Source organism: Kryptolebias marmoratus, linkage group LG22 (genome assembly GCF_001649575.2).
Source record: "Kryptolebias marmoratus isolate JLee-2015 linkage group LG22, ASM164957v2, whole genome shotgun sequence".
NCBI lineage: Eukaryota > Metazoa > Chordata > Actinopteri > Cyprinodontiformes > Rivulidae > Kryptolebias > Kryptolebias marmoratus.
In genome coordinates this window covers 13,581,410-13,604,244 of record NC_051451.1, presented here as the reverse complement: position 1 = coordinate 13,604,244, position 22,835 = coordinate 13,581,410, and the positions used below count along the sequence as shown (strand labels likewise).

The window sequence follows — 22,835 nt, the reverse complement described above, 5'->3', positions numbered from 1 at the left end:
CCATTAAAAACATCATTTTTAAAAGGTACTAAGATCTTTCTAAAAATCTCAATTACTTCCACAGTAAACTTGAAGTGGAACACACAGCATTATGCACAGAGCTTTTACTTTGTTTGCTCTGTTTTGAAGCACACAATCACAGGTTTTAGAGATAATTAACTGAGCTCTCCTTTTTGGATCAGGAGGCAGCTCTGCGTCTACAGCGAGGCAAATGTCTTAAAGTTCGGAGTGGGAGGTAGAAGAGCTCAACTTCGGTAAAGGAAAGGCACACCAAGCACTTGACTGAGTCATTTTTGGTAAACCTGTTCACTGTTGCAGAATCTGAGGAGACTCGAATGAACGCTGCAGTTTAATTACCCACAGGAGCAATCAGACCAGAGGACAGCTCACCATCATTATGATTAACAGAGCATGAAAACATAAAAAGGGCAGCAAACAGGAAGGCTATCATTTTGCTAATGACTGCTTGGAGTCAGATTTTTTTCAATATAAACTTTACTTTTTATATGCACATAAAAGGAGAAAATGTGGCAACGTGCAAATATACAATAATTCATAACATATGTTAATATTTAATATTAGGACCATAAATTATAATATTAATAAATTAAATACAACAAATTATTTGATCAAATTTGAATTTATGGTCTATTTCTGGTCTATTTTATGCTGAATAGGTTTTCATGGGTCAGTTACTGGTTTCAGGGTAAAACACTGTTCCTACAGTTCCAATGCCTTTTAAGACGATACCAGAAACAAATTGTTTTGTTGTTTAGTTGAGCTAAAATCTGATATGGTTGTACCTGATAGTCATTCACAAAACATACTCTGAGCGTGACATCTCACAACACGGTATCCTCCTGAGATCCAAGCTTTTGTTTGGTGTGCATATTTTCAATGCAATATCCTCGTATGAGGATGCAGGGCCTCAGGAGGTTGGGATTGTGCAGAATGTTACTCATTTTCAGGGTTTGACCAAAATGACTTCATTTCTCAACATAAAGATGAGATAAGTCTAAAACTTTGGAATGAACGGCTATGTGCCTTCCTGATACTGGGCTGCGACTATTTGGCGAACAACATTCATGAGGGAGTCTCAAGACTTTCGCAGAGTTCTCAACTTCCTCACAAGTGTCAGAGGTGCACAGCCCTGTCGCTTGTGTTTTAAACATGTTCCAACAATGTTGTGGGCATCTCAAACCCATCTTAATCTTGCTGCATGTGTCTCCAATGCATTTCAAGTGTGCTAAAGCTGTATTTAGATTCCTGCACAGGAGCTCTTTTATGGCAAAAACCTTCTGAGGCCAATGTCGGGGTCTAAAAATCATGCTGATGATAAAGAAAAATGATTGAAAAACTGGCTCAAACGCTTTTTTTCCCTTCAAAAACAGGGCACTTGAAAGATGGCCACACTGCTCAAACACTCAGAGTTTTGTTTCGTTTACAAAACCTCTGCAAGTTCCTGACATTGGAAAAGTGGAAATGCACTTACGATGGATTCATATGGAAATTTCAGTCTCTAACCATATATTTTCAATTAGAGAATCGAATCATGAGCCAGCTGTATTGAACTAGGGTGTTTTGGTTTTTTTTTTTTTTGCTTTGAAGTGCTGCGCTCACTGCTTTTCTTAATTACGAATAATAAAAGTGATTCATAACGGAAAAAGCATTACATCTTCACACACCCATAGAAACAGACTCAATCACACACACAGTGGCTGCCAGACGCCTCAAACTTCTTGGCCCGCAAACATTGTTCTTTAGCAATTGTTTGATGATTAATAGAATAAAAATGTTTTTCTTATTTCTGCTAATGCTTCCCGACACTTGTGTCATTCATCTGTACTGGAGGATGCTGTTATAAAGAGACTCACACACTCATTCTGTCACAGCAACACATGCACAGTTTGTCCAGTGGTTGCGCTGAGTCTCATCGCTGCATGGGGCACATCTGTGTCGCTGCTGTGGTGAAAGATATGGTGAAACTTCTTCCATGTTGTTCCAATGACTTCTCATAAATAAAATGAGCATGATCTCTGAAATGCAGCTTGCATGTCAGCGTAAATGTTGTGAACATTCTGCTTTACCACAACAAACAGGAATATGTGACACAAACCTTCTAAGACTGTTTGGAAAAGACAGGAACTGGAATAGAAGGACCTTATTCACTTTAATATTGATTCATTCTGGGACAAACCCATCCTGCGTTTAGACTAGGGATGGCAGCTTTCAAAAATTGAAACAAGAAACACAGATAATTCTTTGTTGTGAGATATAGTATTTGTAATGTCTTAAAAAAAGCAATAATTTGAATTTTAAAAATTATTCTACTAATGGCAGTTTCATCCAAATTGGTGGGTTCAAATATTCTTATTGATCATCTTTTACTTTTCACCAGCAGGCAATAATATTTTTGTTTGTGTCTGTAGTGTCTGCAAAATAGCTCATGAGCCATTGTACAAATTTTAATGAAACTTTCATTGACTATTCATTGGACATACATCTACAACCGATTACTTTTTGGAGACAACCTGATTTTAAATGGCTGCCGGGTAACAGTAGTTTGAATTTTAGAAACTACTACACAGACGTCAAATTATGATAAATCTCTTCTGTTTGGGTTTTAGACAAAAGATTAATCAGAAAAAGGTTTGAATACAGTCATTCATATTGTTGTTGCTTACTGGAACTGATGTAGGAGGGGGAAAGGGGATTTAGAAAACACAGAATAAAATGATAAGTGAAGAGTAAAGAGAAAATTAAAAAACTGTCTGGATTTGGTTATCTTTGGTTTACTTTTTATTGTTTCTTGTGTTTGTTTATTTCTCCAGTGTTTAGTTGTTCTGCTCCCTGTGTTCCTTGTGCTATCACTCACTTTTCCTCAGTAGTTCGGTCAGCCTGTCTCACCATCCACACCTGTTCCCTTGTTAGTAATTAGTCCACACCTGTTTCCACTTACTCGTTACCCTCAGTCTTTAAAACCTGGTCATTTTCCTTACTTACTTGCTGGTTCAATGTTTCATCCACGTGCTGTCTGGTTCTTCCTTGTGTCTTGTCCCCTTGTGTTCCTGGAATCCTGCTTTTGTACATTTTTGTTATTTAGTTTAGTGGCTGCCTTGTCAGCCTTTTGTTTTCCTTTTTGTTTGTCCTAATAAATTTGGTTTTCTTTGAGTTCCTCCATGTATTGCCTGCATTTGGATCCAATCATCCACTGAACCTGACAAAAACTGTCAATAAAGTTGAATGGCAGCAAATGTGCAATGTAATACAAGGGGCCCCCTGCTGACTAAATGAAATATTGAACCCAGGAGTCCTGAAGTGATGACTTAAACAGTCTATATCTCTGCTGGCTGGTGCCAAGCCAGGTCCAGTGCCTTTGGTGTCTGCCCTCAAACCTTTCATGTGGCTGAGTGTGCTCTCAATGCAACATTTACCTCAGAAACCCCTGCCCATAATTCATCCACTGGCCTCTCTAAAACATGTTGTCTTTCCCTCCTCCTTTCCCCCTTTCTTTACTTAACAAGGCCAGGAGAAAGAAAGAGGAGAAGACATTTGTCATTTGGCTAGTCATCTCGGAGAGGCTGCACACTCCTTCATGGTGTGCATGTCTCTGTGTTGATGTGTGTGTGTATGCTCGTAGTTCTGTATGAATGGGAAATCTATTATGGCTACCATTTTAGACCTGAGAACCAATGTGTCTGCTAATGTGCAGACTCATAGTTCAGCACCGATGTTATGACTATGTCTGTTTTGGTGCACTGTAACCACCTGTTCATGTCTGTGTTTCATGTATGTATTAATGCAGCTTCAAGATAAAAGAGATTTTACAGTTTATTTTCTCAAATAAGCCTCCAGGTTAGGGTCAGTGGAGACCTCAGTGCATAAGATTTGATAGCCTTTCAGCTGTTCAGGTTGGCTGAATAAACTTTCTATATAAACCAGCACCATAAGAGAAACCATTATCTCCAGACTCTGATAATGTAAAATTCTACGCATGGCCATCAGCCACAAGGAACAGCAGCCCAAAGTGAGTTCAAACAAATTAACCTGGGTTCATTACACCTCAGACCTACATGAGGTAGTGGGGGAACAGAAATGGTCAATGCATGAAAGGGTAAAAGGTAAGAATTGTGGTCTGATTGTGTGAAGTTATGACAGACAGTCTGTGCAACCAGCCAGCTACAGGATTTAGAATGGAAGATGTTCAAGCCATATTCAATGCAAAGTGCTCAAAATCAAGTCTTATTGTGAAAACAAAACTCAAAACCCTGCTGGTATAAACAAAATACTTTGAGGTAAAACAGACCAAAATCTTAACATCAGGCTCTTTCTCACACTCCAGCATCAACATTTCTTCATCATATCACAAATTTTTCACAATACACCAGCTAATAGCAGCTAACACTGCTGTTTGCACGAGTCCTATTTCTTGAGATGAATAACAATTTGCAGCTTTTTAGAGCAGCAGGATCCATTTATAAACTTAGCATAATGTGGTAATCCTGCTAATAATTTAGAATCATTTATACTCCCCAACATGGACACAGGATTGATTGTAAAGAACAGGTTTAAAGGGAGAACAATCAGTTCTTTTTTTTATATTGGTACGAAGAAGCAAACATAACATTCAGAGTATCTTAACAGTGGAGAGTGAGCTCATGTAAACTGGTCTAAATGCATTTAATAACTAATCATAACCACTGATCAGTCTCAAGCCACATATTGTCTCAAGAAAGCCCAACTAATAGCTCCAACTGAGCAGCCTTCAGCAAACAAAACTGCTCTCCAGCAAGGCTCTCTCTAGAACTTATTCCTCATAAAATCAGCAGCTGATACACATCAGGACCATTAATGTTGAGAAATAAGAAACACCTGCACAGACATTCTTTCTAATGATTACATTTGTCCTCTAACTGTCACGGAATGATGTAAATACATTTGTTTATTGCAAAAAAACCAAGGCTGGGGGTTTAAAGACTCATTTGAGAAGTACTGTTATAACAGTGGTGTGTGTTGTAAGGAGAGGTGTGTTTCAGGTGGTTGTTTGAGGAGAGATTTACACTGATTTGAGCTGGGAAGCGAATGGTGCGATCTTTAGCCTTTGGTTTCATTATAAACAGACTAATGCGGCATTAGATGTAGTTGACATTTAGCAAGTGTACAAATATCCCCCCGTCTCTGCCCTAACCCCCCACCAACAATACACACACTCACATGCACACACACACTCACATGCACACACACACACACCCACACACACTTCCACAATGCTGTTCCAGCAGGACGTAAGCTTGCTTGAGCATGCATGCACCTTTATAATGTGTGGTACTGATGAAAGTAAACAAGCTAACACAAAAGAGAAAAGTGCAGCAAAAATCTATGAACTTCTTGCATCCTTCATACCTTGTGGTCACTGATTTTTTTTTCCATTATTTAGGCTATTGATGAGGAAACAGGGGGGAGAAAGGGGCAAAGTAAAATAAGAAAAAGACAGTAAAGGCCCAGGATTCCTTGAACAAATGCATATTACCTGCCAACTTTGACAGCAGTGTTTTAAACTAAGATTATTTAATGTTGAGAAATGACAGAGTTGTGGGCATTTTGGACAAATCTTGAAATTAAGGTTATGCACAGTTTCATGCATTATTGCAAAATCTTGCATAATCTGTTGCAGCTCAAAGTATGTGTTTTAAATGGGAATGATTGTCAGCTACTATCATCAAATATTGGCTCAGCATCAGTAAAACTGATTGTTGTCACCATTTTTGTGTTTTTTAAGGTCAGCGGTGGCCATCTTGAATTGGGTTGATGATAACTTTCTGAGGGTTTCATTAAAAGCCATCCAGATGAGATATTTGGCCAACAAACAAACACACACTTGCATTCAGACGCAAGTAAAACCATTTTCTCAATGTTTCACTTACTGGACTTCTTAAACTGTTAAGTTCACTCATACAGTATGGTCTAATAAAGTGAAGCTAAACCAGTTTATTAAAATAGTAAAAAGCTTCAGCCTTTTTATTTTTATTTTTTAACAAACACACTGAAAAGATGTGTTGTATCCAAATGTTGTGACAGGCTGGTTGTTCTGTTGGCTGCAGACCTAAGAGAGGGCTTATTTACAGAAAACAAAGACTCACTTCACGTTAGACTCCTGTCAGTGCACCGGGCGCAATGCCGGCACACTCAACCGGACTCACTGGAAGCCTTTACAAAGTTTTGAGGACACTCATGAAGGAACGTCATCAACAAGTCCATCAAGTCTGAACTTCAAAAAAGAGGACCTTTGAAGTCAAAAAGATGTCCTCACGACATGACACTCGAAAATAATCCGCCTGCACTGACGACAGAACCATACTTGAAAGGTCTGGGAAAACTTTTACACACGCGTTTTCTAAAACATTTCCTCCTCTCTTGGCTAGTCTCGTCTCCTGTCACAGCGTTGCAAAGGCACTTTCATGCAAACACAAACAAAATGAATCTTTTTGTTTTCCCATGTTGTCTAAATATGCTGCTATATTCATGTCCAAGGCCCGGTTGCTAGAGCCAACATGTAATTTAGTGAATTTATTTTGTGGAGTCACGAAGTAGAGCCCACTGTGTGTACAGTTTGAGATACTTGTGCAGGCCATTTATCTCCACAAAGGACGAGATGAAAAGTAAAGTCAGGAACCCTGAAGTTCTACTCCCTGAAGCACTATAACCATAAAGCGTCTCTCCCTGGCAAATTCCAATATTTCACATTTTAAATAAATCTAGAGAAATTGCATTTGTTTGTGAGAATATGGTGTGGATGCTGAGTGCTCAATGACTTTGCTGAAAAATTAAGGAAAGCACATTAATGACAGCTAATATACAAGATTTCTGTTCTACCTCATGACACAGTACTTTTTATCTCCACATACTGTGATTCCATAACAGATTTATCGATATTTCAGTGTGACAGCACTGGTGGTTTAACCTGAAATATTTGTGCCCTCATCTGAAAAAAAAAGAATCTCTGGGCTTTTCACAAAACAAGTTTTGCCACAGTTCGTCACACTCTTTGATATTGTAATGAAGAAAGGTATTATATCAAATATATTGAAAACAAACATTACTGCTTACTAAAATAGTCAGTAAAGGACACACTTTTGTGGGTAATGGCATTTATTATTTTATGTTATTAACCTCTGTTATTCAGCAACAATTGCTACTGCACAAATTAAATTAGAGACCTTCGCCTTTTATGTCAGCCATTTTGATCAAACCTTGAAAACAATATTATGAGCAATTTCATGTGATATCAATCTCAGAGTATGTTCTCTCAGCCGCAACAAGTTTTAACTCAGTTTGTGTCAAACTGACTGAATTATAACCATTTCGTGTTTTATAAGGTCAGTTGGCTGAAAAAATAATTAGTTGTAGATGTACATTCAATGATTACTTTGGGAGTTTGGTTAAAATCCCTCCAGTAGTTCACAAGATATTCTGCTAATTAAAGGACACAAACATATGCACACCTAGTTATGTGACACTCTTTGACCAAACTGAAAGGAAAATAACTCTGCTGACAAAATAAAAAGGAAAACAAGGAGCGTTCTGAAGTGTTTGTAAGTCATAGCTACCCAGATTACACAGAATCGTTGCCACTAGAGTTCTTATTAAAATGATCTTTGGGTATCCGTTAGGACTTTGAAGAGAGAAATGCCTTCAAAGAAAATATATATACCTTCTTTTCTGCATAACTTGCATATAATCCAGTCCATTTGTCCACTGGATACCAAAACTGTGGTTGGATATCCTCCGATGGTCATGAAACTCTATTGAAGGTATCGAGATGATCTCCAGAAATCAAAATAACATTTAAAAATGATTACTAGCAACATATTTCCTACATGAGTGTTACAGGAAATAAAACCAGGAGTGGATAAAAATAGTGTAATGTTTAATGAGGCCGTTTGTGCTGACATCAGACACTTGGTAAGTGATTTAATGCGTTCTAGCAATGTTTGCATATTCAGTAGTCAGGGTTGCAAGCTCCTGCCACTGTTAGTTTGTGAAACAGAAGCTGAGGGGTTTGATAACCATTCCATTAGTAGGTTGAGAAAAAAATAATTAAAGAAAGCTGTGCAGAAAAACAAACTAAATATGCAGGCTTGCAAAAGCATGTGAGCTATTGCCATGTTGAATGTATATCATATACAAAAGGCTTGTAAATACATATTGACATAAAATCAATAAATATTATAATTTGTATTATTTATAATTTGAATGAAAGAAACTGAATATGTTTCTCCAGCCTGTACAACAGCAGCTATTCAGTCATTTACTGTAGATTCTTATTCAGCATGCTGTGGTGCAGGGATGTGGCATAATCTTCCTCTATTTTAATCAAGTGCCAATGGTCAAAAAAGAAATAACAGACCCTTTGAACTCATAACAGTTAATACTAAAGCCTCTCCAGCTTAGTAAACAAACAAAAAAAAAAAAACACATCATGCAAAAGCTCCCCAGGGGAATACTATTCAAGAAGGACATGTTCTGGCTGCTAATAGCTTTGAATAAAAAATGCTTTAGTCAGTCGCACATATGCCAAAGATTCTTCACAGTGAGCACTTCAAAAGGGCAGGCACGGACTGACGCCTCCTCAACAAAGGAATCATCTTTAAAGCGCAATAAAGGATCACTGATTCACAACAGATTCAGCAACCCAGACTGTGGAAAAAAAGAGGAGAGAATCCTTTCAATCTAAATTTAAATGAAGAGAAAATGTGGGCACACAGTTTTGTTTTGTCAGATGCTTTGTAAACACATTGTCAATGTCTGATGCTAAATAAAAAGCAAGCAAATTCATGGTATTACTAATCAGACAGATTGCACAAGTCTGGCTTCTGTCCTCACAAGGAAGGTCCTGCTGTTTCAGTCACCATCCGAAGAATCGTAATGAGTTCACACAATTAGTAAAGCTCCCGCACCCACTGACATTTGTTTTGTGTTCTTGAGGAAAGTCAGAGTGTGATTTTTCTTGTTGCTATTTTTGTTCATACATAAAGAGATAGAAACACCCAGCACATATAAAGTGAAGTAACAAAATCCTTCTGTACCAACCACGGAAGCAAGTGAACTCAGGGTTTTCTAATTCAGAGTTAAAATACATCAATTATAAAAGTTTTTTTTTTCAAAAGATTGAAAGAAGTAGTTTAATTTTTATTGTTTCACTTTATTACTCAGTAGTGATCTACCAAATCACAATGACAGAAAACACCTTTTGATACAGCTCATATTTGCAATTTGTCCAAACAAAAGCTAACAACTCAACACCTCCATAACTTCAGCCTGTAACTTTCACAACCATACATCACCATAATGAAAAGGACTAAAGTTACTATTTATAATTTACAGTTTGTACAGTTTTACAACTAATTGTCTGTTTTGACCATTAAAACACCAAATGTAGTGACAAAAAAACACAGTTGCACCAACCTTAGCTGTGCCAGAGGACAGAATTGCTTCTGAAATCACAAAAAACAGTTACCAATGAAAATGTTACCATATTTAAAAATTTAGACTTAGTGTGAGAGTTAGTCTTTTTTTAAATCAAGACAGCAATAAAAACACTGAGCATTGACACTGATGTGAAGTCACACCAGCAGTGAAATAACAGGAGCTCATTGTCCCTTGACCAATGCACCACATAAAGCTGCCATTTTCATCCTATTAAAAACATTGTTCATTGTTAGGTTGAAGTCATTATGAATGATGCACAATTCAATGTCTTTAACTCCCCATTGCATCTCAATTAATATACAAAGATACAACAACGTGGCTACCAAAGCAATTGTCAGAAATCCACTACCTTTTTGGCTTGTCTTCATAGAATGCTATACGCCTGTCTGCCTTAGGTTCCCCTTAGTAGCTGGATTTGTTTCTTCTTCTTGTTTTATCCCCATTTTCCTTATGCTTGAGTGAACCTGTGCCTCCCTTTTTACAGTCCTTCTCCCTGTGTGTTCCTCCTGATCCATTGCCGTCTTCATGGCACAGCTGCTCCTCATTAACTCATCATCATGCAGTATATCTTCACAGTGACACACTCCTCTCCTCACCAGATCATAGCACTTGGATAACACTCAGGTCAGTCAAGGTATTTTGTATTTTTTTAAGATTTTTTTTTTTGTATGTGTGTTGTGTTTCTCTTTCTTCCTCAGTTTTCACTAGCCTACCTGGATTGACACACCAGTGACACCAAAATAACCAAGCAATAATATCTTTCTAAACAAGCTGTTAGTAAACTATAAGTCTCCTATTGATTGCCTTTGGATCCAGTTGCCTAGAGGTCATGAGACTGAATTATCTGACCACACATTTGTGGTTCTAGAAACCCAACCAAGACCTAGTCAACTTGCATGAAAACTCAAGGTGTTTTGTTTGGTCAGCTTGCTTCTTCCTTTCAAACTCCACAATTCTGTCAAAAAACTTAATATACCAGTATTTTTCTATGAAATGTAGAGAATTCAGGACAAATTGATTTCTTGAGGTGCAATGGAGTCAAACGGTTACTTTGTCTTTACTGGGGTTTAGTGTAGATGAGCATCCTAGAGTGTTTTGGGATTTTGTACCAGGATGTAACCAAAATAACGCAGCCATCCAAAAATCTGTTTCAGAAAACCCTAAATGAATGAGATAGCCACTTGAGACTCACTTTCTTTTTGCCTGGAAAAGCGTTGTCATACTCACCTGACTAATAAAATACAATAAACTTTATTGTCCTCTTGGGGAAATTTACTTTGGACATAGTACTGTCCTAATAACTGCCTCCACAGAAGAGCTTTTAAGACAAGTATTAGCCATCAGCCTTAGCTCTTCTTCATTCTTTATTTAACGACTTGGAAGGGCCAATCGATCTCCTGAGGAATGGCTGACTGGATCAATGCATTTACTGTGGTCAGTCTGATCATTTCTGTGTTTTCTACCCTATTTGACCACCATGATTTTTACTGGGACTCGTTCCACCTATTGCTAAATTGTTGTACCTTCCAGTCAGGTAACACTCAGGTGAACCAAAAAAAAAAAAGGTTTTTAAGTTTGTGTTTAAAACCTATCGTCATGGTTGGGTTTTTTTTCTGCCCCAGTTACTCTGACTGCTATCTTGTTTGCTAATCTGTGTTCAACATTACTAGTAAGCCTGTGGTTTACAGCCTGGATTATCAATCTGTTCTAATCTGAAAAATGTCATGTAATAATTCTCCGCTTGCTGAACATGTTGATAATAAACCACTATTTTACTGTTTTACTTTGTAAGCTATGTAACTGTTTACTGTTATTTAATCATATTTTTATTACAACAAAAAAAAAGAAAAAGAAAACTGGCACCTCCCCACCAACATTTTAGTATTTCTATGAACAGTGTTGTCTGCAAGGTCTCTTGACAAATCTTTCTCTGAATGTAAGTTAAATCAAAGTAGCATTGGATCGTGCATTTTCCCACTGCCTTATGTAAGTTTTAAATAAAGACCTTGCAAAATCTGTTGCGCTCAAAGTATGTGTTGGGAATGACCCTAAGCTACGACCACAACAAATCTTAGCTCAGTATCTGCAAAAATAGTTACAGCTATTTGTGTGTTTCGTAAGTCTGACATCTATTATAAAAGAATACAAAATGTCAAATTATGTGAATCTAGTTTTCAGCACCTCAACTGTGTATGTATTTGTTCTTGTATGATGCTGATTAGTGATCTTATTTGAGGTCTTCCACATGTTCACTTTGTGGTAGTCCATAAAACTAAAGGAACTAAAAGATCAGGCAGCAAACTATCAATTATAGTTTCGGCTCTGGTCCATTTAATCACAAATTGAAAAAAATGTACAATTATGGTGGCATGTTTAATATAAACAGCTGAAAACTCAACAATAACAACAGTTGTATGAAACAACCAAGACAATTAAATTTGGTAAAGTTTCCTACAGAAGCACAGGCTTACATTGCTGCTCCTCCTCCTATTTGTAATAATTCTCTTTACCTAAATCGTTTTGACATCCAAGCCTTGCTTCTTTTTCTCCTTTTCTACACACCTCAAGTTTGTACTTTATACTCAACTCAGCGTGTCTCCACCTCTAGCTAGTTGACTGTCATGACAAAAGGTGTTCTCCCAGAATCCTTCAAGAAAAGAAAAACATGTCAAGTAAAGCAAGCACCTGTTCGTATAGTTCACTCTCTCCACCTTGCCAGAGTGGGTGAGCTGGAACTCGTCTGCCTGAATCAAATTGTCACCAGGAAAGATGTGAATGACAACTAAGATAAATTATTCACAGTATGTGTTCGGTCGAGCTGGTTTATATGTACTTGCTACAACATACGAGTATACGAATGTCAGTATGTGTATATAAAGACCGCTGAGTGAAGTTTCTAGCTAAACCTACTGAAATATTAACACTCTCAACCCAGGTGGTGCTACACCACCATGTGCAACTCATAATTCTTATCCAAGTGTATTTGAGGAATTCACATGGGGAACAGAGGAAAAATTGGGTGATAAGAGAGCAGTAAAACATTAACTTTGAGTGGAGGAAGAAATATACACAATTATCTAGCGGTGTACATGACATCAACTAAAGACATCTGTGAACAAAACACAATTTTAAGAAAAATGTCAAAGACATGCATTCACCCATTTACAACTGCTTTTCTGTAGTCAGGTCATAAAGGCAACAAGTTAAGGAGGGAAACTCTTTCCAGCACCACTCTCCAGCTTCTCCTGGGGGATCCCAATGAATTCCCAGGCCAGAGAGGCTATATAAGCCCTCCAGTGAGTTCTGGGACTGAGTTGATGAAGGAGGACCACATTAGGCAAGCAACCTCACCTAGAACAGAGAAACCAGAGCACCCTCCTGGAAACCAGGCGTAGCAGGTAGCACATCTCCAAGCGCTTGGTAATTAAGCCTTTGCTTCTGGTGCTCAACTGGGCCCGTCCCGAACAAACTACAGGAAGCCTCCTTCCTATAGACCCACCAACTACAAGGAGAGCAGTCAAGAACGGGTGCAGTGCAAGCCAGGTGGCAGTCAAGGGCGGGGTCCTGGGAACACAATTTGTTCAAAAGAAAAAATCTATTTTTGTAGTCTTGAAAACAGCTTGGATTTGTTTGTGCATAATGATTTTTTTTTTCAGCTTTATGATGCAAGATTTGACACAAAACAAGTATAAGCCTGTCAAAAAAAATGATCTTAGTTTAAAACTTGCTCGAAAGCTGTCTGGCAACATGGATTCCTTCAAACACTCTGCCTTTAATGCAGTTGGGATTGGGGAACAAGACACACAGCATATGTTACAGAGAGTTTAATTAAGCTGTTGCACATGCTAGGTGTTCTTTATTCATTCTAGCAGTTCATTGCAGTGATATCTTCTACCAGATGGCAGGAGAATAAACAGCCAGTAGGAAGGTCTTTCTTCTTTCATACCCCCATGAAAAAAGTCTAAAATAATCATCCACACAATTACATTTTTATAATCTGCCTTCCTAATGATTAAGGTTTACAATGCACAAGGTGTATCAAAAGCCAAGAGGCAATTCACTTTTACTTCAGACAGAAAGCAGCTTGTTAGGCTCTCTCCAAAAGATCATCATTGCACAAGCAGCTCAGTACATCACTAATTAGCACATGTTACCACCTTTGGGGTTTAAAAATGAAAATGTCAAGACTTAAGACTAAATCATTAAAGGGATTTCTGGTTTTTGGTGGTCAAGAGCTCATAACCTTTCACTGATACACTAACCAGATAGAAGGCTTGTATTTTCAATTTCTGGAAACTATATATATTTATATATATATATATATATATATATATATAACCTTATCAGTATCATAAAAAAATGAAAGAAATTCTCCACAGATGCTGCCAAAAAACACACGCTTGCACTTTGTCTTGTGTATAACTTATTAAACACCAACTAAGAATTAATTTAGAAGATGAAGAAGTCCTGTGTATTTCCATGGATCAACTAAACTCACTGATTTTTGCTTTGGTTTTACATCCTTATTTCCCAGACTCTGGAAAATAAAAAATAAATCTTTCATGTTAACCAAAGCATGGGCATGACTAAAACTGTTAAAATGCTTCTATGTGCTAATGTGTCTTTTCTGTGAGGAGAGGTTTTATAGAGCTGACAGAGTAACATGGTGTGCGCAGCAGGGCAGGGAGGCTGCTGTGATGTGCACCAGCCGTGGTGAACTCCGTGTGGGCAGGAAGACCGACAATCTCAGCCTGTCTCCGTCCATCAGCACTGCAATCGGCAAAGAAGCACCTCCACAGATGTATGAGAGGGCCGTCGGATGACTAACAAGGAGATACATGTGAATGTGAGTACACACACACACGCACACACACACAGATTTATACTGTAACTGTGAACGCTTCTGGGGAGAAATACTGGACTTTCGCTCTCTGAATCCCAATCAACACACCATAGAAGCCCACAAACTTCCTGTACAACTTGTTCAAATGTCACTGTATATATTATGAAATGAATATAAAATCATAGTCATTACAGTGTTTTTACCTCTCATGCTTTCCCATTCATAAGCTCTGACCAGTGCTGCCCATAATGAAGCAGATATCAAAGCCTAAACCCAAATCAGATCTTTGATGCAGCCCAATTAATTCACTTTTTTCCCACCCTAAACACATTTATAAGTGTATTTAGCACAGGAAGAGCGAGGCATTGCATAACACATACCATATGTGCCGGCCTGCTGGGTGACATGGAGCTGAACCCTCATGAGAATCACTGTATAAAAAATCGTTGCTAAATGGGAGGGGGGAATAAACTTGACAGGATGACATTGCAGAAAAAAAATGTTTAATTTACATTTAGGAGGAAAAATTTAAAATTCTGATCATTCACTGTGCTTTGGGGATGATAGTTCATCCATTAAACATTGGTTTGAAGGAGAAATTACACCACATTCTCACTTCTTGTAGCTGCTATATTCAGCTTTAATTATTAGTAATTCACAGGTGGGAATTACGAGTAGTACTCTTGTAGTAGCTATTAGCTATACTGTAAGATGATTAATCTTTATCAGAGTGGTGTTTGACTGCTGACTCTAACTGCTTGCAACCACAGTCCTACAAACTAAGACAATTAAAAGGTCCACTCAGTTATTACCTACAGCTAACAAACTAATTATTTTCAAATAACTGACTGCAGAGAAATGAACTTACACCAGTGGCTAAAACATGATAACAAGAGCAGGAAGATATTATATGTAGACATGTGACAACTTGACAACAACGTGTCTTGAAAACGCCATCTTACAACATGGTTTCATTTTATTATGAGGTACAGAACAAAACTAAATGGCCTTTATGATGCGCATTTTACGTTAAAAGTATTTTTCCTGAAAAACAGGAGAGTTTTTGTTTTTACCTTCAAATTTTTAAATTGACAGCAGAAAGATTGACTCTAAATCCACAAATTCAAGCCAAAATCTTATCTTGTTTACAGTATTTCATTGTCTGATAAATTTTTAATTATTTATACAAATAATGTCTTGAATTCAGAGGTTCTTATTGTTTGAAATGCAGAAAACGGATGATCATCCTGTGTCAAAAGAGGTTTTATCATCATCCTTATAATGGATACCTAATGGATCCATTATGAATGTTGTTTCAAGTGCTAGATCACATTTGTTGTCCCAAATGCTTTTGTGGTCATTTATCCACACTTTACTTTGCCTCACAAATATAAACTTTGTGATTCCCCGCTTGACAATAAAAAAAACTTCATACTTACTGTGAGGATGTGTGCCTTTTTGTGTTGTTCTGTGAAAGACGGAGTTATGCGAGATGAAAAGTGATTTCTCTAAGCCTCATTTGCCAGAGGCTGGTAACCATTCTGTGTACCAGCTGCACAAATGGTGCATCCCTTCATATCAGCTTAATTGTTCCTAGCAACAGCTATCTGCAGTTTTCTTTGATAAAAATGCTTGATTTTTGTTTGACAATTTGTCCAGGGTGCATCTATCCTCCTGTTCAGCTGGAAAAGGCTCCACCTCCTTATAACCCTGAACAGGTTGACACGGGGTCGCATGGATGGATTGCTAGATACAGATACTTTATTGTGCAAACACGTAGACATTAACACTGGACTGCAGAATGGGAATTCAGGATGATGAGTCGTATGTGACGCAGGTGTCCAATTTGCACAGCCTTCAGAATTTATTCAACCTTTTCAAGCTGATTGTTATGAGAGGGCAGGAATGTACAGAAGAGGTGCAGAAAGGTAAGGAAGATGCACTGCTTAGACACAAATAATACTATTAATATAAATTAAGATGTGCAGATTTATTAGAACAATCATTCTTGCAGGAGAGCATGCAATAAATCACTGCACCACCCTATTTGACAATATGTGCATCCATTTTTATGCTTTATGAGTAAATGCCTCATGTGTTTGTATGTTATTTAGTGTCTTTTGTGCATTTATGCTGTTAACAAAGCCATGCTGTTACAATATGTAGTACGAGAAGCTTTCATGTGCAATCTGGACAGACAAAAGCAATTCACAACAACCAAATCAATTCCAGCTTTGGTTGTGAATAAAAAAAATGCTGCTGAATCTGTTAAGATAAGTTAGATATGTTTATAGGTGAGTTGCTAAAAGTTACTGAGGTTTTTTGGGGTGGCAATAACAAAAAGCAACAAGTAAAAGGCTGAAAGGAATTGAACAAATTTGGAGATTCAGAGGGTTACTATCACCAAAAATTAAAAAAGATATTCAAACAGATGCTACAATATTAGAATCAATAAAACAGCAAAAGGCGGTTGAAGTTGATGATTCATCAAGCATTAATTTAAATTTATGTTATGAATTTCTATTGCTGATGTTTCCTTTCACAGCTTGACTTTTTCAACAACAAATTTTAACATGTTTAAAATCTGAATCAGAAATCTGTCCAGAGCATTGTTTGCCTTATGTTTTTTTACAGCTCTGGAGATGGATCAAGTTTGTTAATTATTCTGCATTATTATCACCTGCCACCGTAAAAAGGCAGGTGATAATGTAACAGCCTGTGTCTGAGTGCATGTGTTTCTTTTTTGTCTGTTTGGCAGCAAAATGTTCCACGAACCACTGGATAGATCTTAATGAAACACTCAGAAAAATAATCAATAGTTTCACATTTACAACTGATTAGCTTTTGGAGTCAACCTGATTCGAGATGGCTGCCACAACTAATCAACCTTAGCGAACACCAAAATAGCTATAGCTCAGTCAAAGCCACAGATGTTGTGCTAAAATGTGGTGTGGTAGTAGCTGGTACTAACAGATCACGCAAGTTTTTGTTTAAAACTTTGGGATGCATGGCAGCAGATGATATGCAATCCTTTAAGGAATGCTACTTTTGTAAAAATAACTAAATAAAGTCAAGGCTGCAAGTACAGCTTTCCTTTTGCTGAAAGCAGACAGATAAACTGATGTATTATATATTACAGCATTGATATTCTGTTGCTCTGAGTTTATTTTGGCTCATTATTTATCATGAAAAACCAAGGACATGATTCTGCAAAGAGTTTCTCCAACTCTCCTTAGCTTCAACCTTAAGGAAGAAAAAAAAAATTAATTCTCTGAAACTGAAATGATATGAAGTGTTTGCACAACATCACAGCAACCACTTAGCGTATTTTGCTTATTTCTGAACATTCTTTTGCTGCTATTTTGTATAAGAAAATGACACGTTAAAGCCTATATGCACACACATCACAAACAGGAATATGAGAGCAATATAAACCTGTGAATTACTGGTAAGTATGCAGCACAAGTGCAACTCCTCTGTCATCAGCAGTACTGTGTACATTCATATAAATAGGTCCTCATTATCTCTAAATAGCCAAGCTGAAGTCTACGCCAAGGCGTCTGCAAGAAAACAAGTTCTTACCTTTTTGACTTGTTTCAATAATTTTATATAAAATATTCAAATCATTAATGAAGTCATTTTGATTTGTCAGGTTTTTTTTACTTCTTGACATTTCTTTTTCAATAAACACATCCACGCTTTCGGTTTGACTGTGCCTCAAGCATGGGAGATTATTTGCCTGACTCTCTCTCTCTTTAGTCCTCTTAAAGAAACTGGTATGATTTGTTTAAAACATGCAGCTGATCCAAACTTCACAGTGTGGGAGGCTACGGTCCGGAGCAGATGTAACGACTTAACCCCGGCGACCTCAGCTGTCCTGCAGGAGCAAATAAAACGTCAGCATCCGGCTTTACAGCCTCTCCGCTGACAGCTCCACTTCCTTCTCACAGAGCTCTCCTCCTAACAGGGACCATTCGGAATGGTACGGGATGTGGGGTTTCAGTCCACTCATGCAAACGATAATGCTAATGTTTGAAAGACTGTGATGTAAAGTGAGTGCTGCATGCACAGAGCGGATAGTAAAACAAAAAGTTGTTTATTCAGCCGGAAACAGACAAATGTGTTTACTCGGAGCCAGCTGTCTTAGTGATAATCTGCCAAATCTTCTTGTAAATAAATAAAGTGTTTAAAAGAAATAACAATTTGTTTCCTCTGGAATATCATCAGCCACCCTCAGGTGCCTCGCAGAAGAGAGCGCCACTTCCAAAGATGTCCTCAGCTCACAAGCACTACCTGTTGGACTGACAACTGATCTGATGAGGCTGAGCTGCAGAGAAAAACTGCAAACCAGAGAACACACCTCTCTAAGATGCTCTTCTTAATTGTGCAGAGTTTATAAATCCCCTAAAGTATTAAGAAAGACAACTGCAAATCCTTTTAGGTTTGACAAACCAAAAAACAGGACAACTCTGACTGATCTGATATACGGTAATCTGCAAATCTTCCCTTAAAAAGATTAATAATCAAAATGTTTTCACTTGAGAAAAGAAAAAAAAATAAAAGCCTGTGGTCAGCACACACCTGGTTTGAATCTAAGGGCTTTATAGATGTTTCCTCTCAGAGCCACACTCCAAAATCACGATAAATCGCCTAAAATCATGCAAGCAGAAGTTGCTTAATATCTGTCAGCTCTTTTGTGAAAGCAAGCTTTCTTTAAAAACAAACAAAAAAACAGTTTTTTAAAAAAAAAAATCAGTGTTATATAGAAACTGGTGAAGATGGGACTCATTTGCAGTGTTTTACAGTTACAAACACATGTGGACCTGTTAGAATTGGACATATTTTCACTGGTAAACACATCTGTCATTGAATTCTCTCACTTTCAGCATCTGTTTTCCATTTTTTTTAAACACAATGTGACATGAGCAACAGGTAACCTTGATTAATGATATATCACACTTTCATATGTTTTTTTTAACTGTTAAAATGTTTTGATTTCCGCAATTATAAACACAGAGGAAACAGCTCAGTCTTGAAATGATCAAAAAGAAAAGGAAATGAAGTTAAAGGGAGACTGTTTTGGTGTTCATGTGGGTGAGGGGAGAGTAAACTCAGTGATATGTGAAAGAAAATGTGAAAGCATCACTGTTGCAGCTGAACATTAATATAAAAGGTAAGTAGTTGAGTTTAAGCTTTTCAAAGTTAGAAATCTGTTTTGTGAAGAAAAAACAACAAACATGACACATGATTCTGACCCTCTGTACTCACACAAAAGCGTGGTAGACAAAAGCCCACGCTCTGGGTCTCTCCAGGACGTTGTAGAGGCAGTTCTGGAGCTTGCGGTACCGTGCGTTCCTGCGGCCGCTCTGGGAGCTGTAGATCAGCGGCTTCCCCAGCAGGCTGAGCCGGGCGCCCTGATGGTTCCGATCCGCTCCCGCAGCACCTGCCGCGGCTGAGGACAGGAGGAGGCCGTCCCCGACCCGCGCCGCGTTGTTCCTCATCGCCCTCCGGCCGCACTCCACATCCCTCAGCGGGTAGTCCTGCACCCGGCTCCCGCCATCGCTGCCGGCGGAGGTCTTCACCCAGAGCCCGGAGCCGCCGCTCTCGTCGCCGGTGTGGCTCCGCGGCATTACCAGCGCAGGGAGCGCGGGGTGCGCTTCATCCACATGAAGCCGGGCGCGTTGGCTCCACAGAGAAGGGCTCTGAGTGAGTTTGACTCTGACTGAATAAAACAAAGAGGCGGTTTAGGGGGGGTTCAGCTTCTACTCGGCTCTCATTCTGTCACTCCTGAGCAGATTCACGCTCCGGTTTGGCCACTTCGGCCATCTGCGCAAGTCAGGAGAAGAGTTGTGAAGGAGTGGATCTATGGAGACATTTGTCGGGGGGTAATGGAGGAAGGGAGGGAGGGCTCTCCACCCTCCCCACACGCTCTTCCTCCACTAACTCACCATGATTTTCTTTGGCTGCTAATTTGTATCTCTTTACTCAAATTTGACCTAAATGTTAACTGACGATACAGACGATGCGTCTTTTACCCAGTCAATAACCTTTGACCTAAAAAAACCCCCAGAAAAATCTATTTGGCCAAATTCAAACATTTTAACCGAAAAAAAATCGTAGAACTTATCATTCACCTCAAAAACGCGTCTTGTTTCCTCGCGCATGTTCAGCCTTTTGCACTAAATTCATCCACTTTTGCGAAAATTCTTCACCAAACTGATTAACGTGACTCATCATGCTGTTTGGAGAGTTTACAGAGAGGACAGCTGCTGTCAACTCTGCTTCGAACCACTTCCTCCCGGACCCGAACATGCGCCCTGGACGCCTGGAACAGCTGCGTCCAAGACGCATTTATTTTATTGCCTTTTTTCGCGGCAGTATCATATCTAAAGAAGCTGAAACACCGATAACAAAAAAACTGAAAAGCTAAACGGTAGAACGAAAACTTTAAAATGTGTCTAATTAGGTTAATTGGCAACAGACAAACAGCACTGAGTAAAAGAAAGCACTTTGCAGAATCAGTCTTTTTAGAAAATATTCAGAAATCCTTCCCCGTGAACACAGTAGCTTTAATTATCAACAAATGCAAATTAATTATAATTATTATTATGCAAAGAAGAAGCCACGTCTGTCTGAACATACTCCAGAAACACAACCTTCCTCTCTGAGCAGCTGGTTTCATATGAACTGAGACAAAGTGGGAAACTGGAAACATCCAGCTATCAGAGCCCACATCTCTAAAGGTATGGGGCTTAATGGCTACTTGCACATAAATGATTAAATGTATGAATAGATTTTGGAGCAAAACTGTATTATTGTGTCCTGTACAGGAAAAAAACTAGTATAATTGATTAAACCAGTGATTAATGGCAAACATAACAACATGGCTTCATAGTAGAAGAGTCTAAGGTGCCTGCAATTCAGACTTTTCACCAAAAACATGAAAACATCTGATGCACCCCCCAAAAATAAAAGTCCCAGGACTCTCCAGCCACTAGAATTAGACTAGAATGGATCTGCATTTCTCCCTTAAAGGTTCAGCAACTGGTCTCACTTCTCAGACAATCACAGACTGCTGCTAAAGGAAGAGGAGCTGGTAAAAATAAATGTATCGCTTTATTTATTCAGACTTTTTGTTCTATTGTGTTACAAGTCTGACTTCTAGTGGTCGAGCGTGGGCATTACAGGAGCTGACAACGGATTCTAAAACTTGTTTTAATTGTTTTAAAATAAATTTGTAAGGGTCTAATCAATATAACAGGTGTTTTATTGGAAGGTTTGGCTGCTAAACCAACAATTATTATCACTTGGCAGTTCCTTCTCAGTCTAGCTGCAGATGTCGCAGAGTTTGAAAGTCTAGACAATTCAACAAATTTATTCAACAATTTTCCAAAGTTTTTTTTTATCTTGTAATTATTGATTGTTCGGTCAAATTAGTTAATTGTTTGTTTAGTTATCTGCTTTTGTTAGTGCTGAATTGCCAGCAGCCTGTCTATTTTCTTAACCTGTATCCTGTGTGATTTGTTGCTGCAATAAAAGTGACAAAAGTTTCAGCACCAAGGACAGCGAGAAACTGTCTGACATTAAAGGAGCTCACCTGAGCTGCTGTCCCGCTCCACCCAGCAATCCCACTGCGTGGACCCCACTGCGCAGGCCTTCCTCCAGTCTCCTCACCTGGGATTTCCTTGAAGATGTTCTCTGTGCGCTCTGGCCAGCCCCTCACAGATTTTACAGTGCGTGCAAACACTCGGAATTACGGTATTCCGTTTCATGAGCCGTTTTCAAAATAAAAGCGACCTTTCGGGTGTTGTTTCATAAAAGACTGAGCTGCCAGGAATCGATGAGCCTCAAATCTGACATTTCTTTTTAATTAATAGAATTCAAATTGGTGTTAAATATGAGTGATATTTTAAATGAGGCTTTAATTTTTAAATTGAACACTAGATTTGGATGATATTTTGGAACTTTTTGAGGTGCTTTAAGTAAAAGTGAAGTAAAAGTTATCTGTGGAGACAAAGAGGTTATTTATTTTAACATAAAGAATAAAACTGTACATTAGACGTTTTAATGTATTTTGATTTTAAAATCAAACCACCAGATCTGGCTGATGCTGTATGAGTGATATTTAAAGTTATTGTACTTATAATATGAAGTCAAATTGTTCTGTGAAAACAGAATTTCTTATGTATTAGCCTGAAACTACAAGTTTGGGTTGCTTCTGCACACAGCGGCAGGTTTCATAGTTTAATTTTTAAGATGTAATACAAACTTTTACCACTAGATGGTGCAATGAACTCATTTTAATTAAGTTGGATTTCACAGTTATATTGGAGCGCATCAGCAAGAACAATAAACCAGTTTTATTCTCAATGTTAGTAGGGATTTTTGTCCATCAAGTATCGAAATATAAGGCTTTAGTTTTTTCACACTTCTTATGTGAATAGCTACTTCTTTATCATTAATAGAAAATCTGTACAATACCAATCTGCTAATTCGAGTAAGA

General features: G+C 38.2%; 1 protein-coding gene across 4 annotated transcripts in view; it reads right to left on the bottom strand.

Annotated features, from left to right (window-relative positions):
- Positions 1-20,206, bottom strand: part of kcnq5a (potassium voltage-gated channel, KQT-like subfamily, member 5a) — a 94,606-nt gene extending 74,400 nt beyond the window's left edge. For 2 of the 4 annotated variants that reach the window (XM_025008782.2, XM_017430871.3), the window contains exon 1: positions 19,601-20,205. In XM_025008782.2, the coding sequence (XP_024864550.1) occupies positions 19,601-19,962 (362 nt within the window). In that variant the 5' untranslated portion in view covers positions 19,963-20,205. Of the gene's footprint in view, positions 1-19,600 lie in introns of all 4 variants that reach the window. The other 2 variants (XM_025008780.2, XM_025008788.2) reach the window with 2 other exon arrangements.
- Between the last annotated feature and the right edge of the window lie 2,629 nt (positions 20,207-22,835).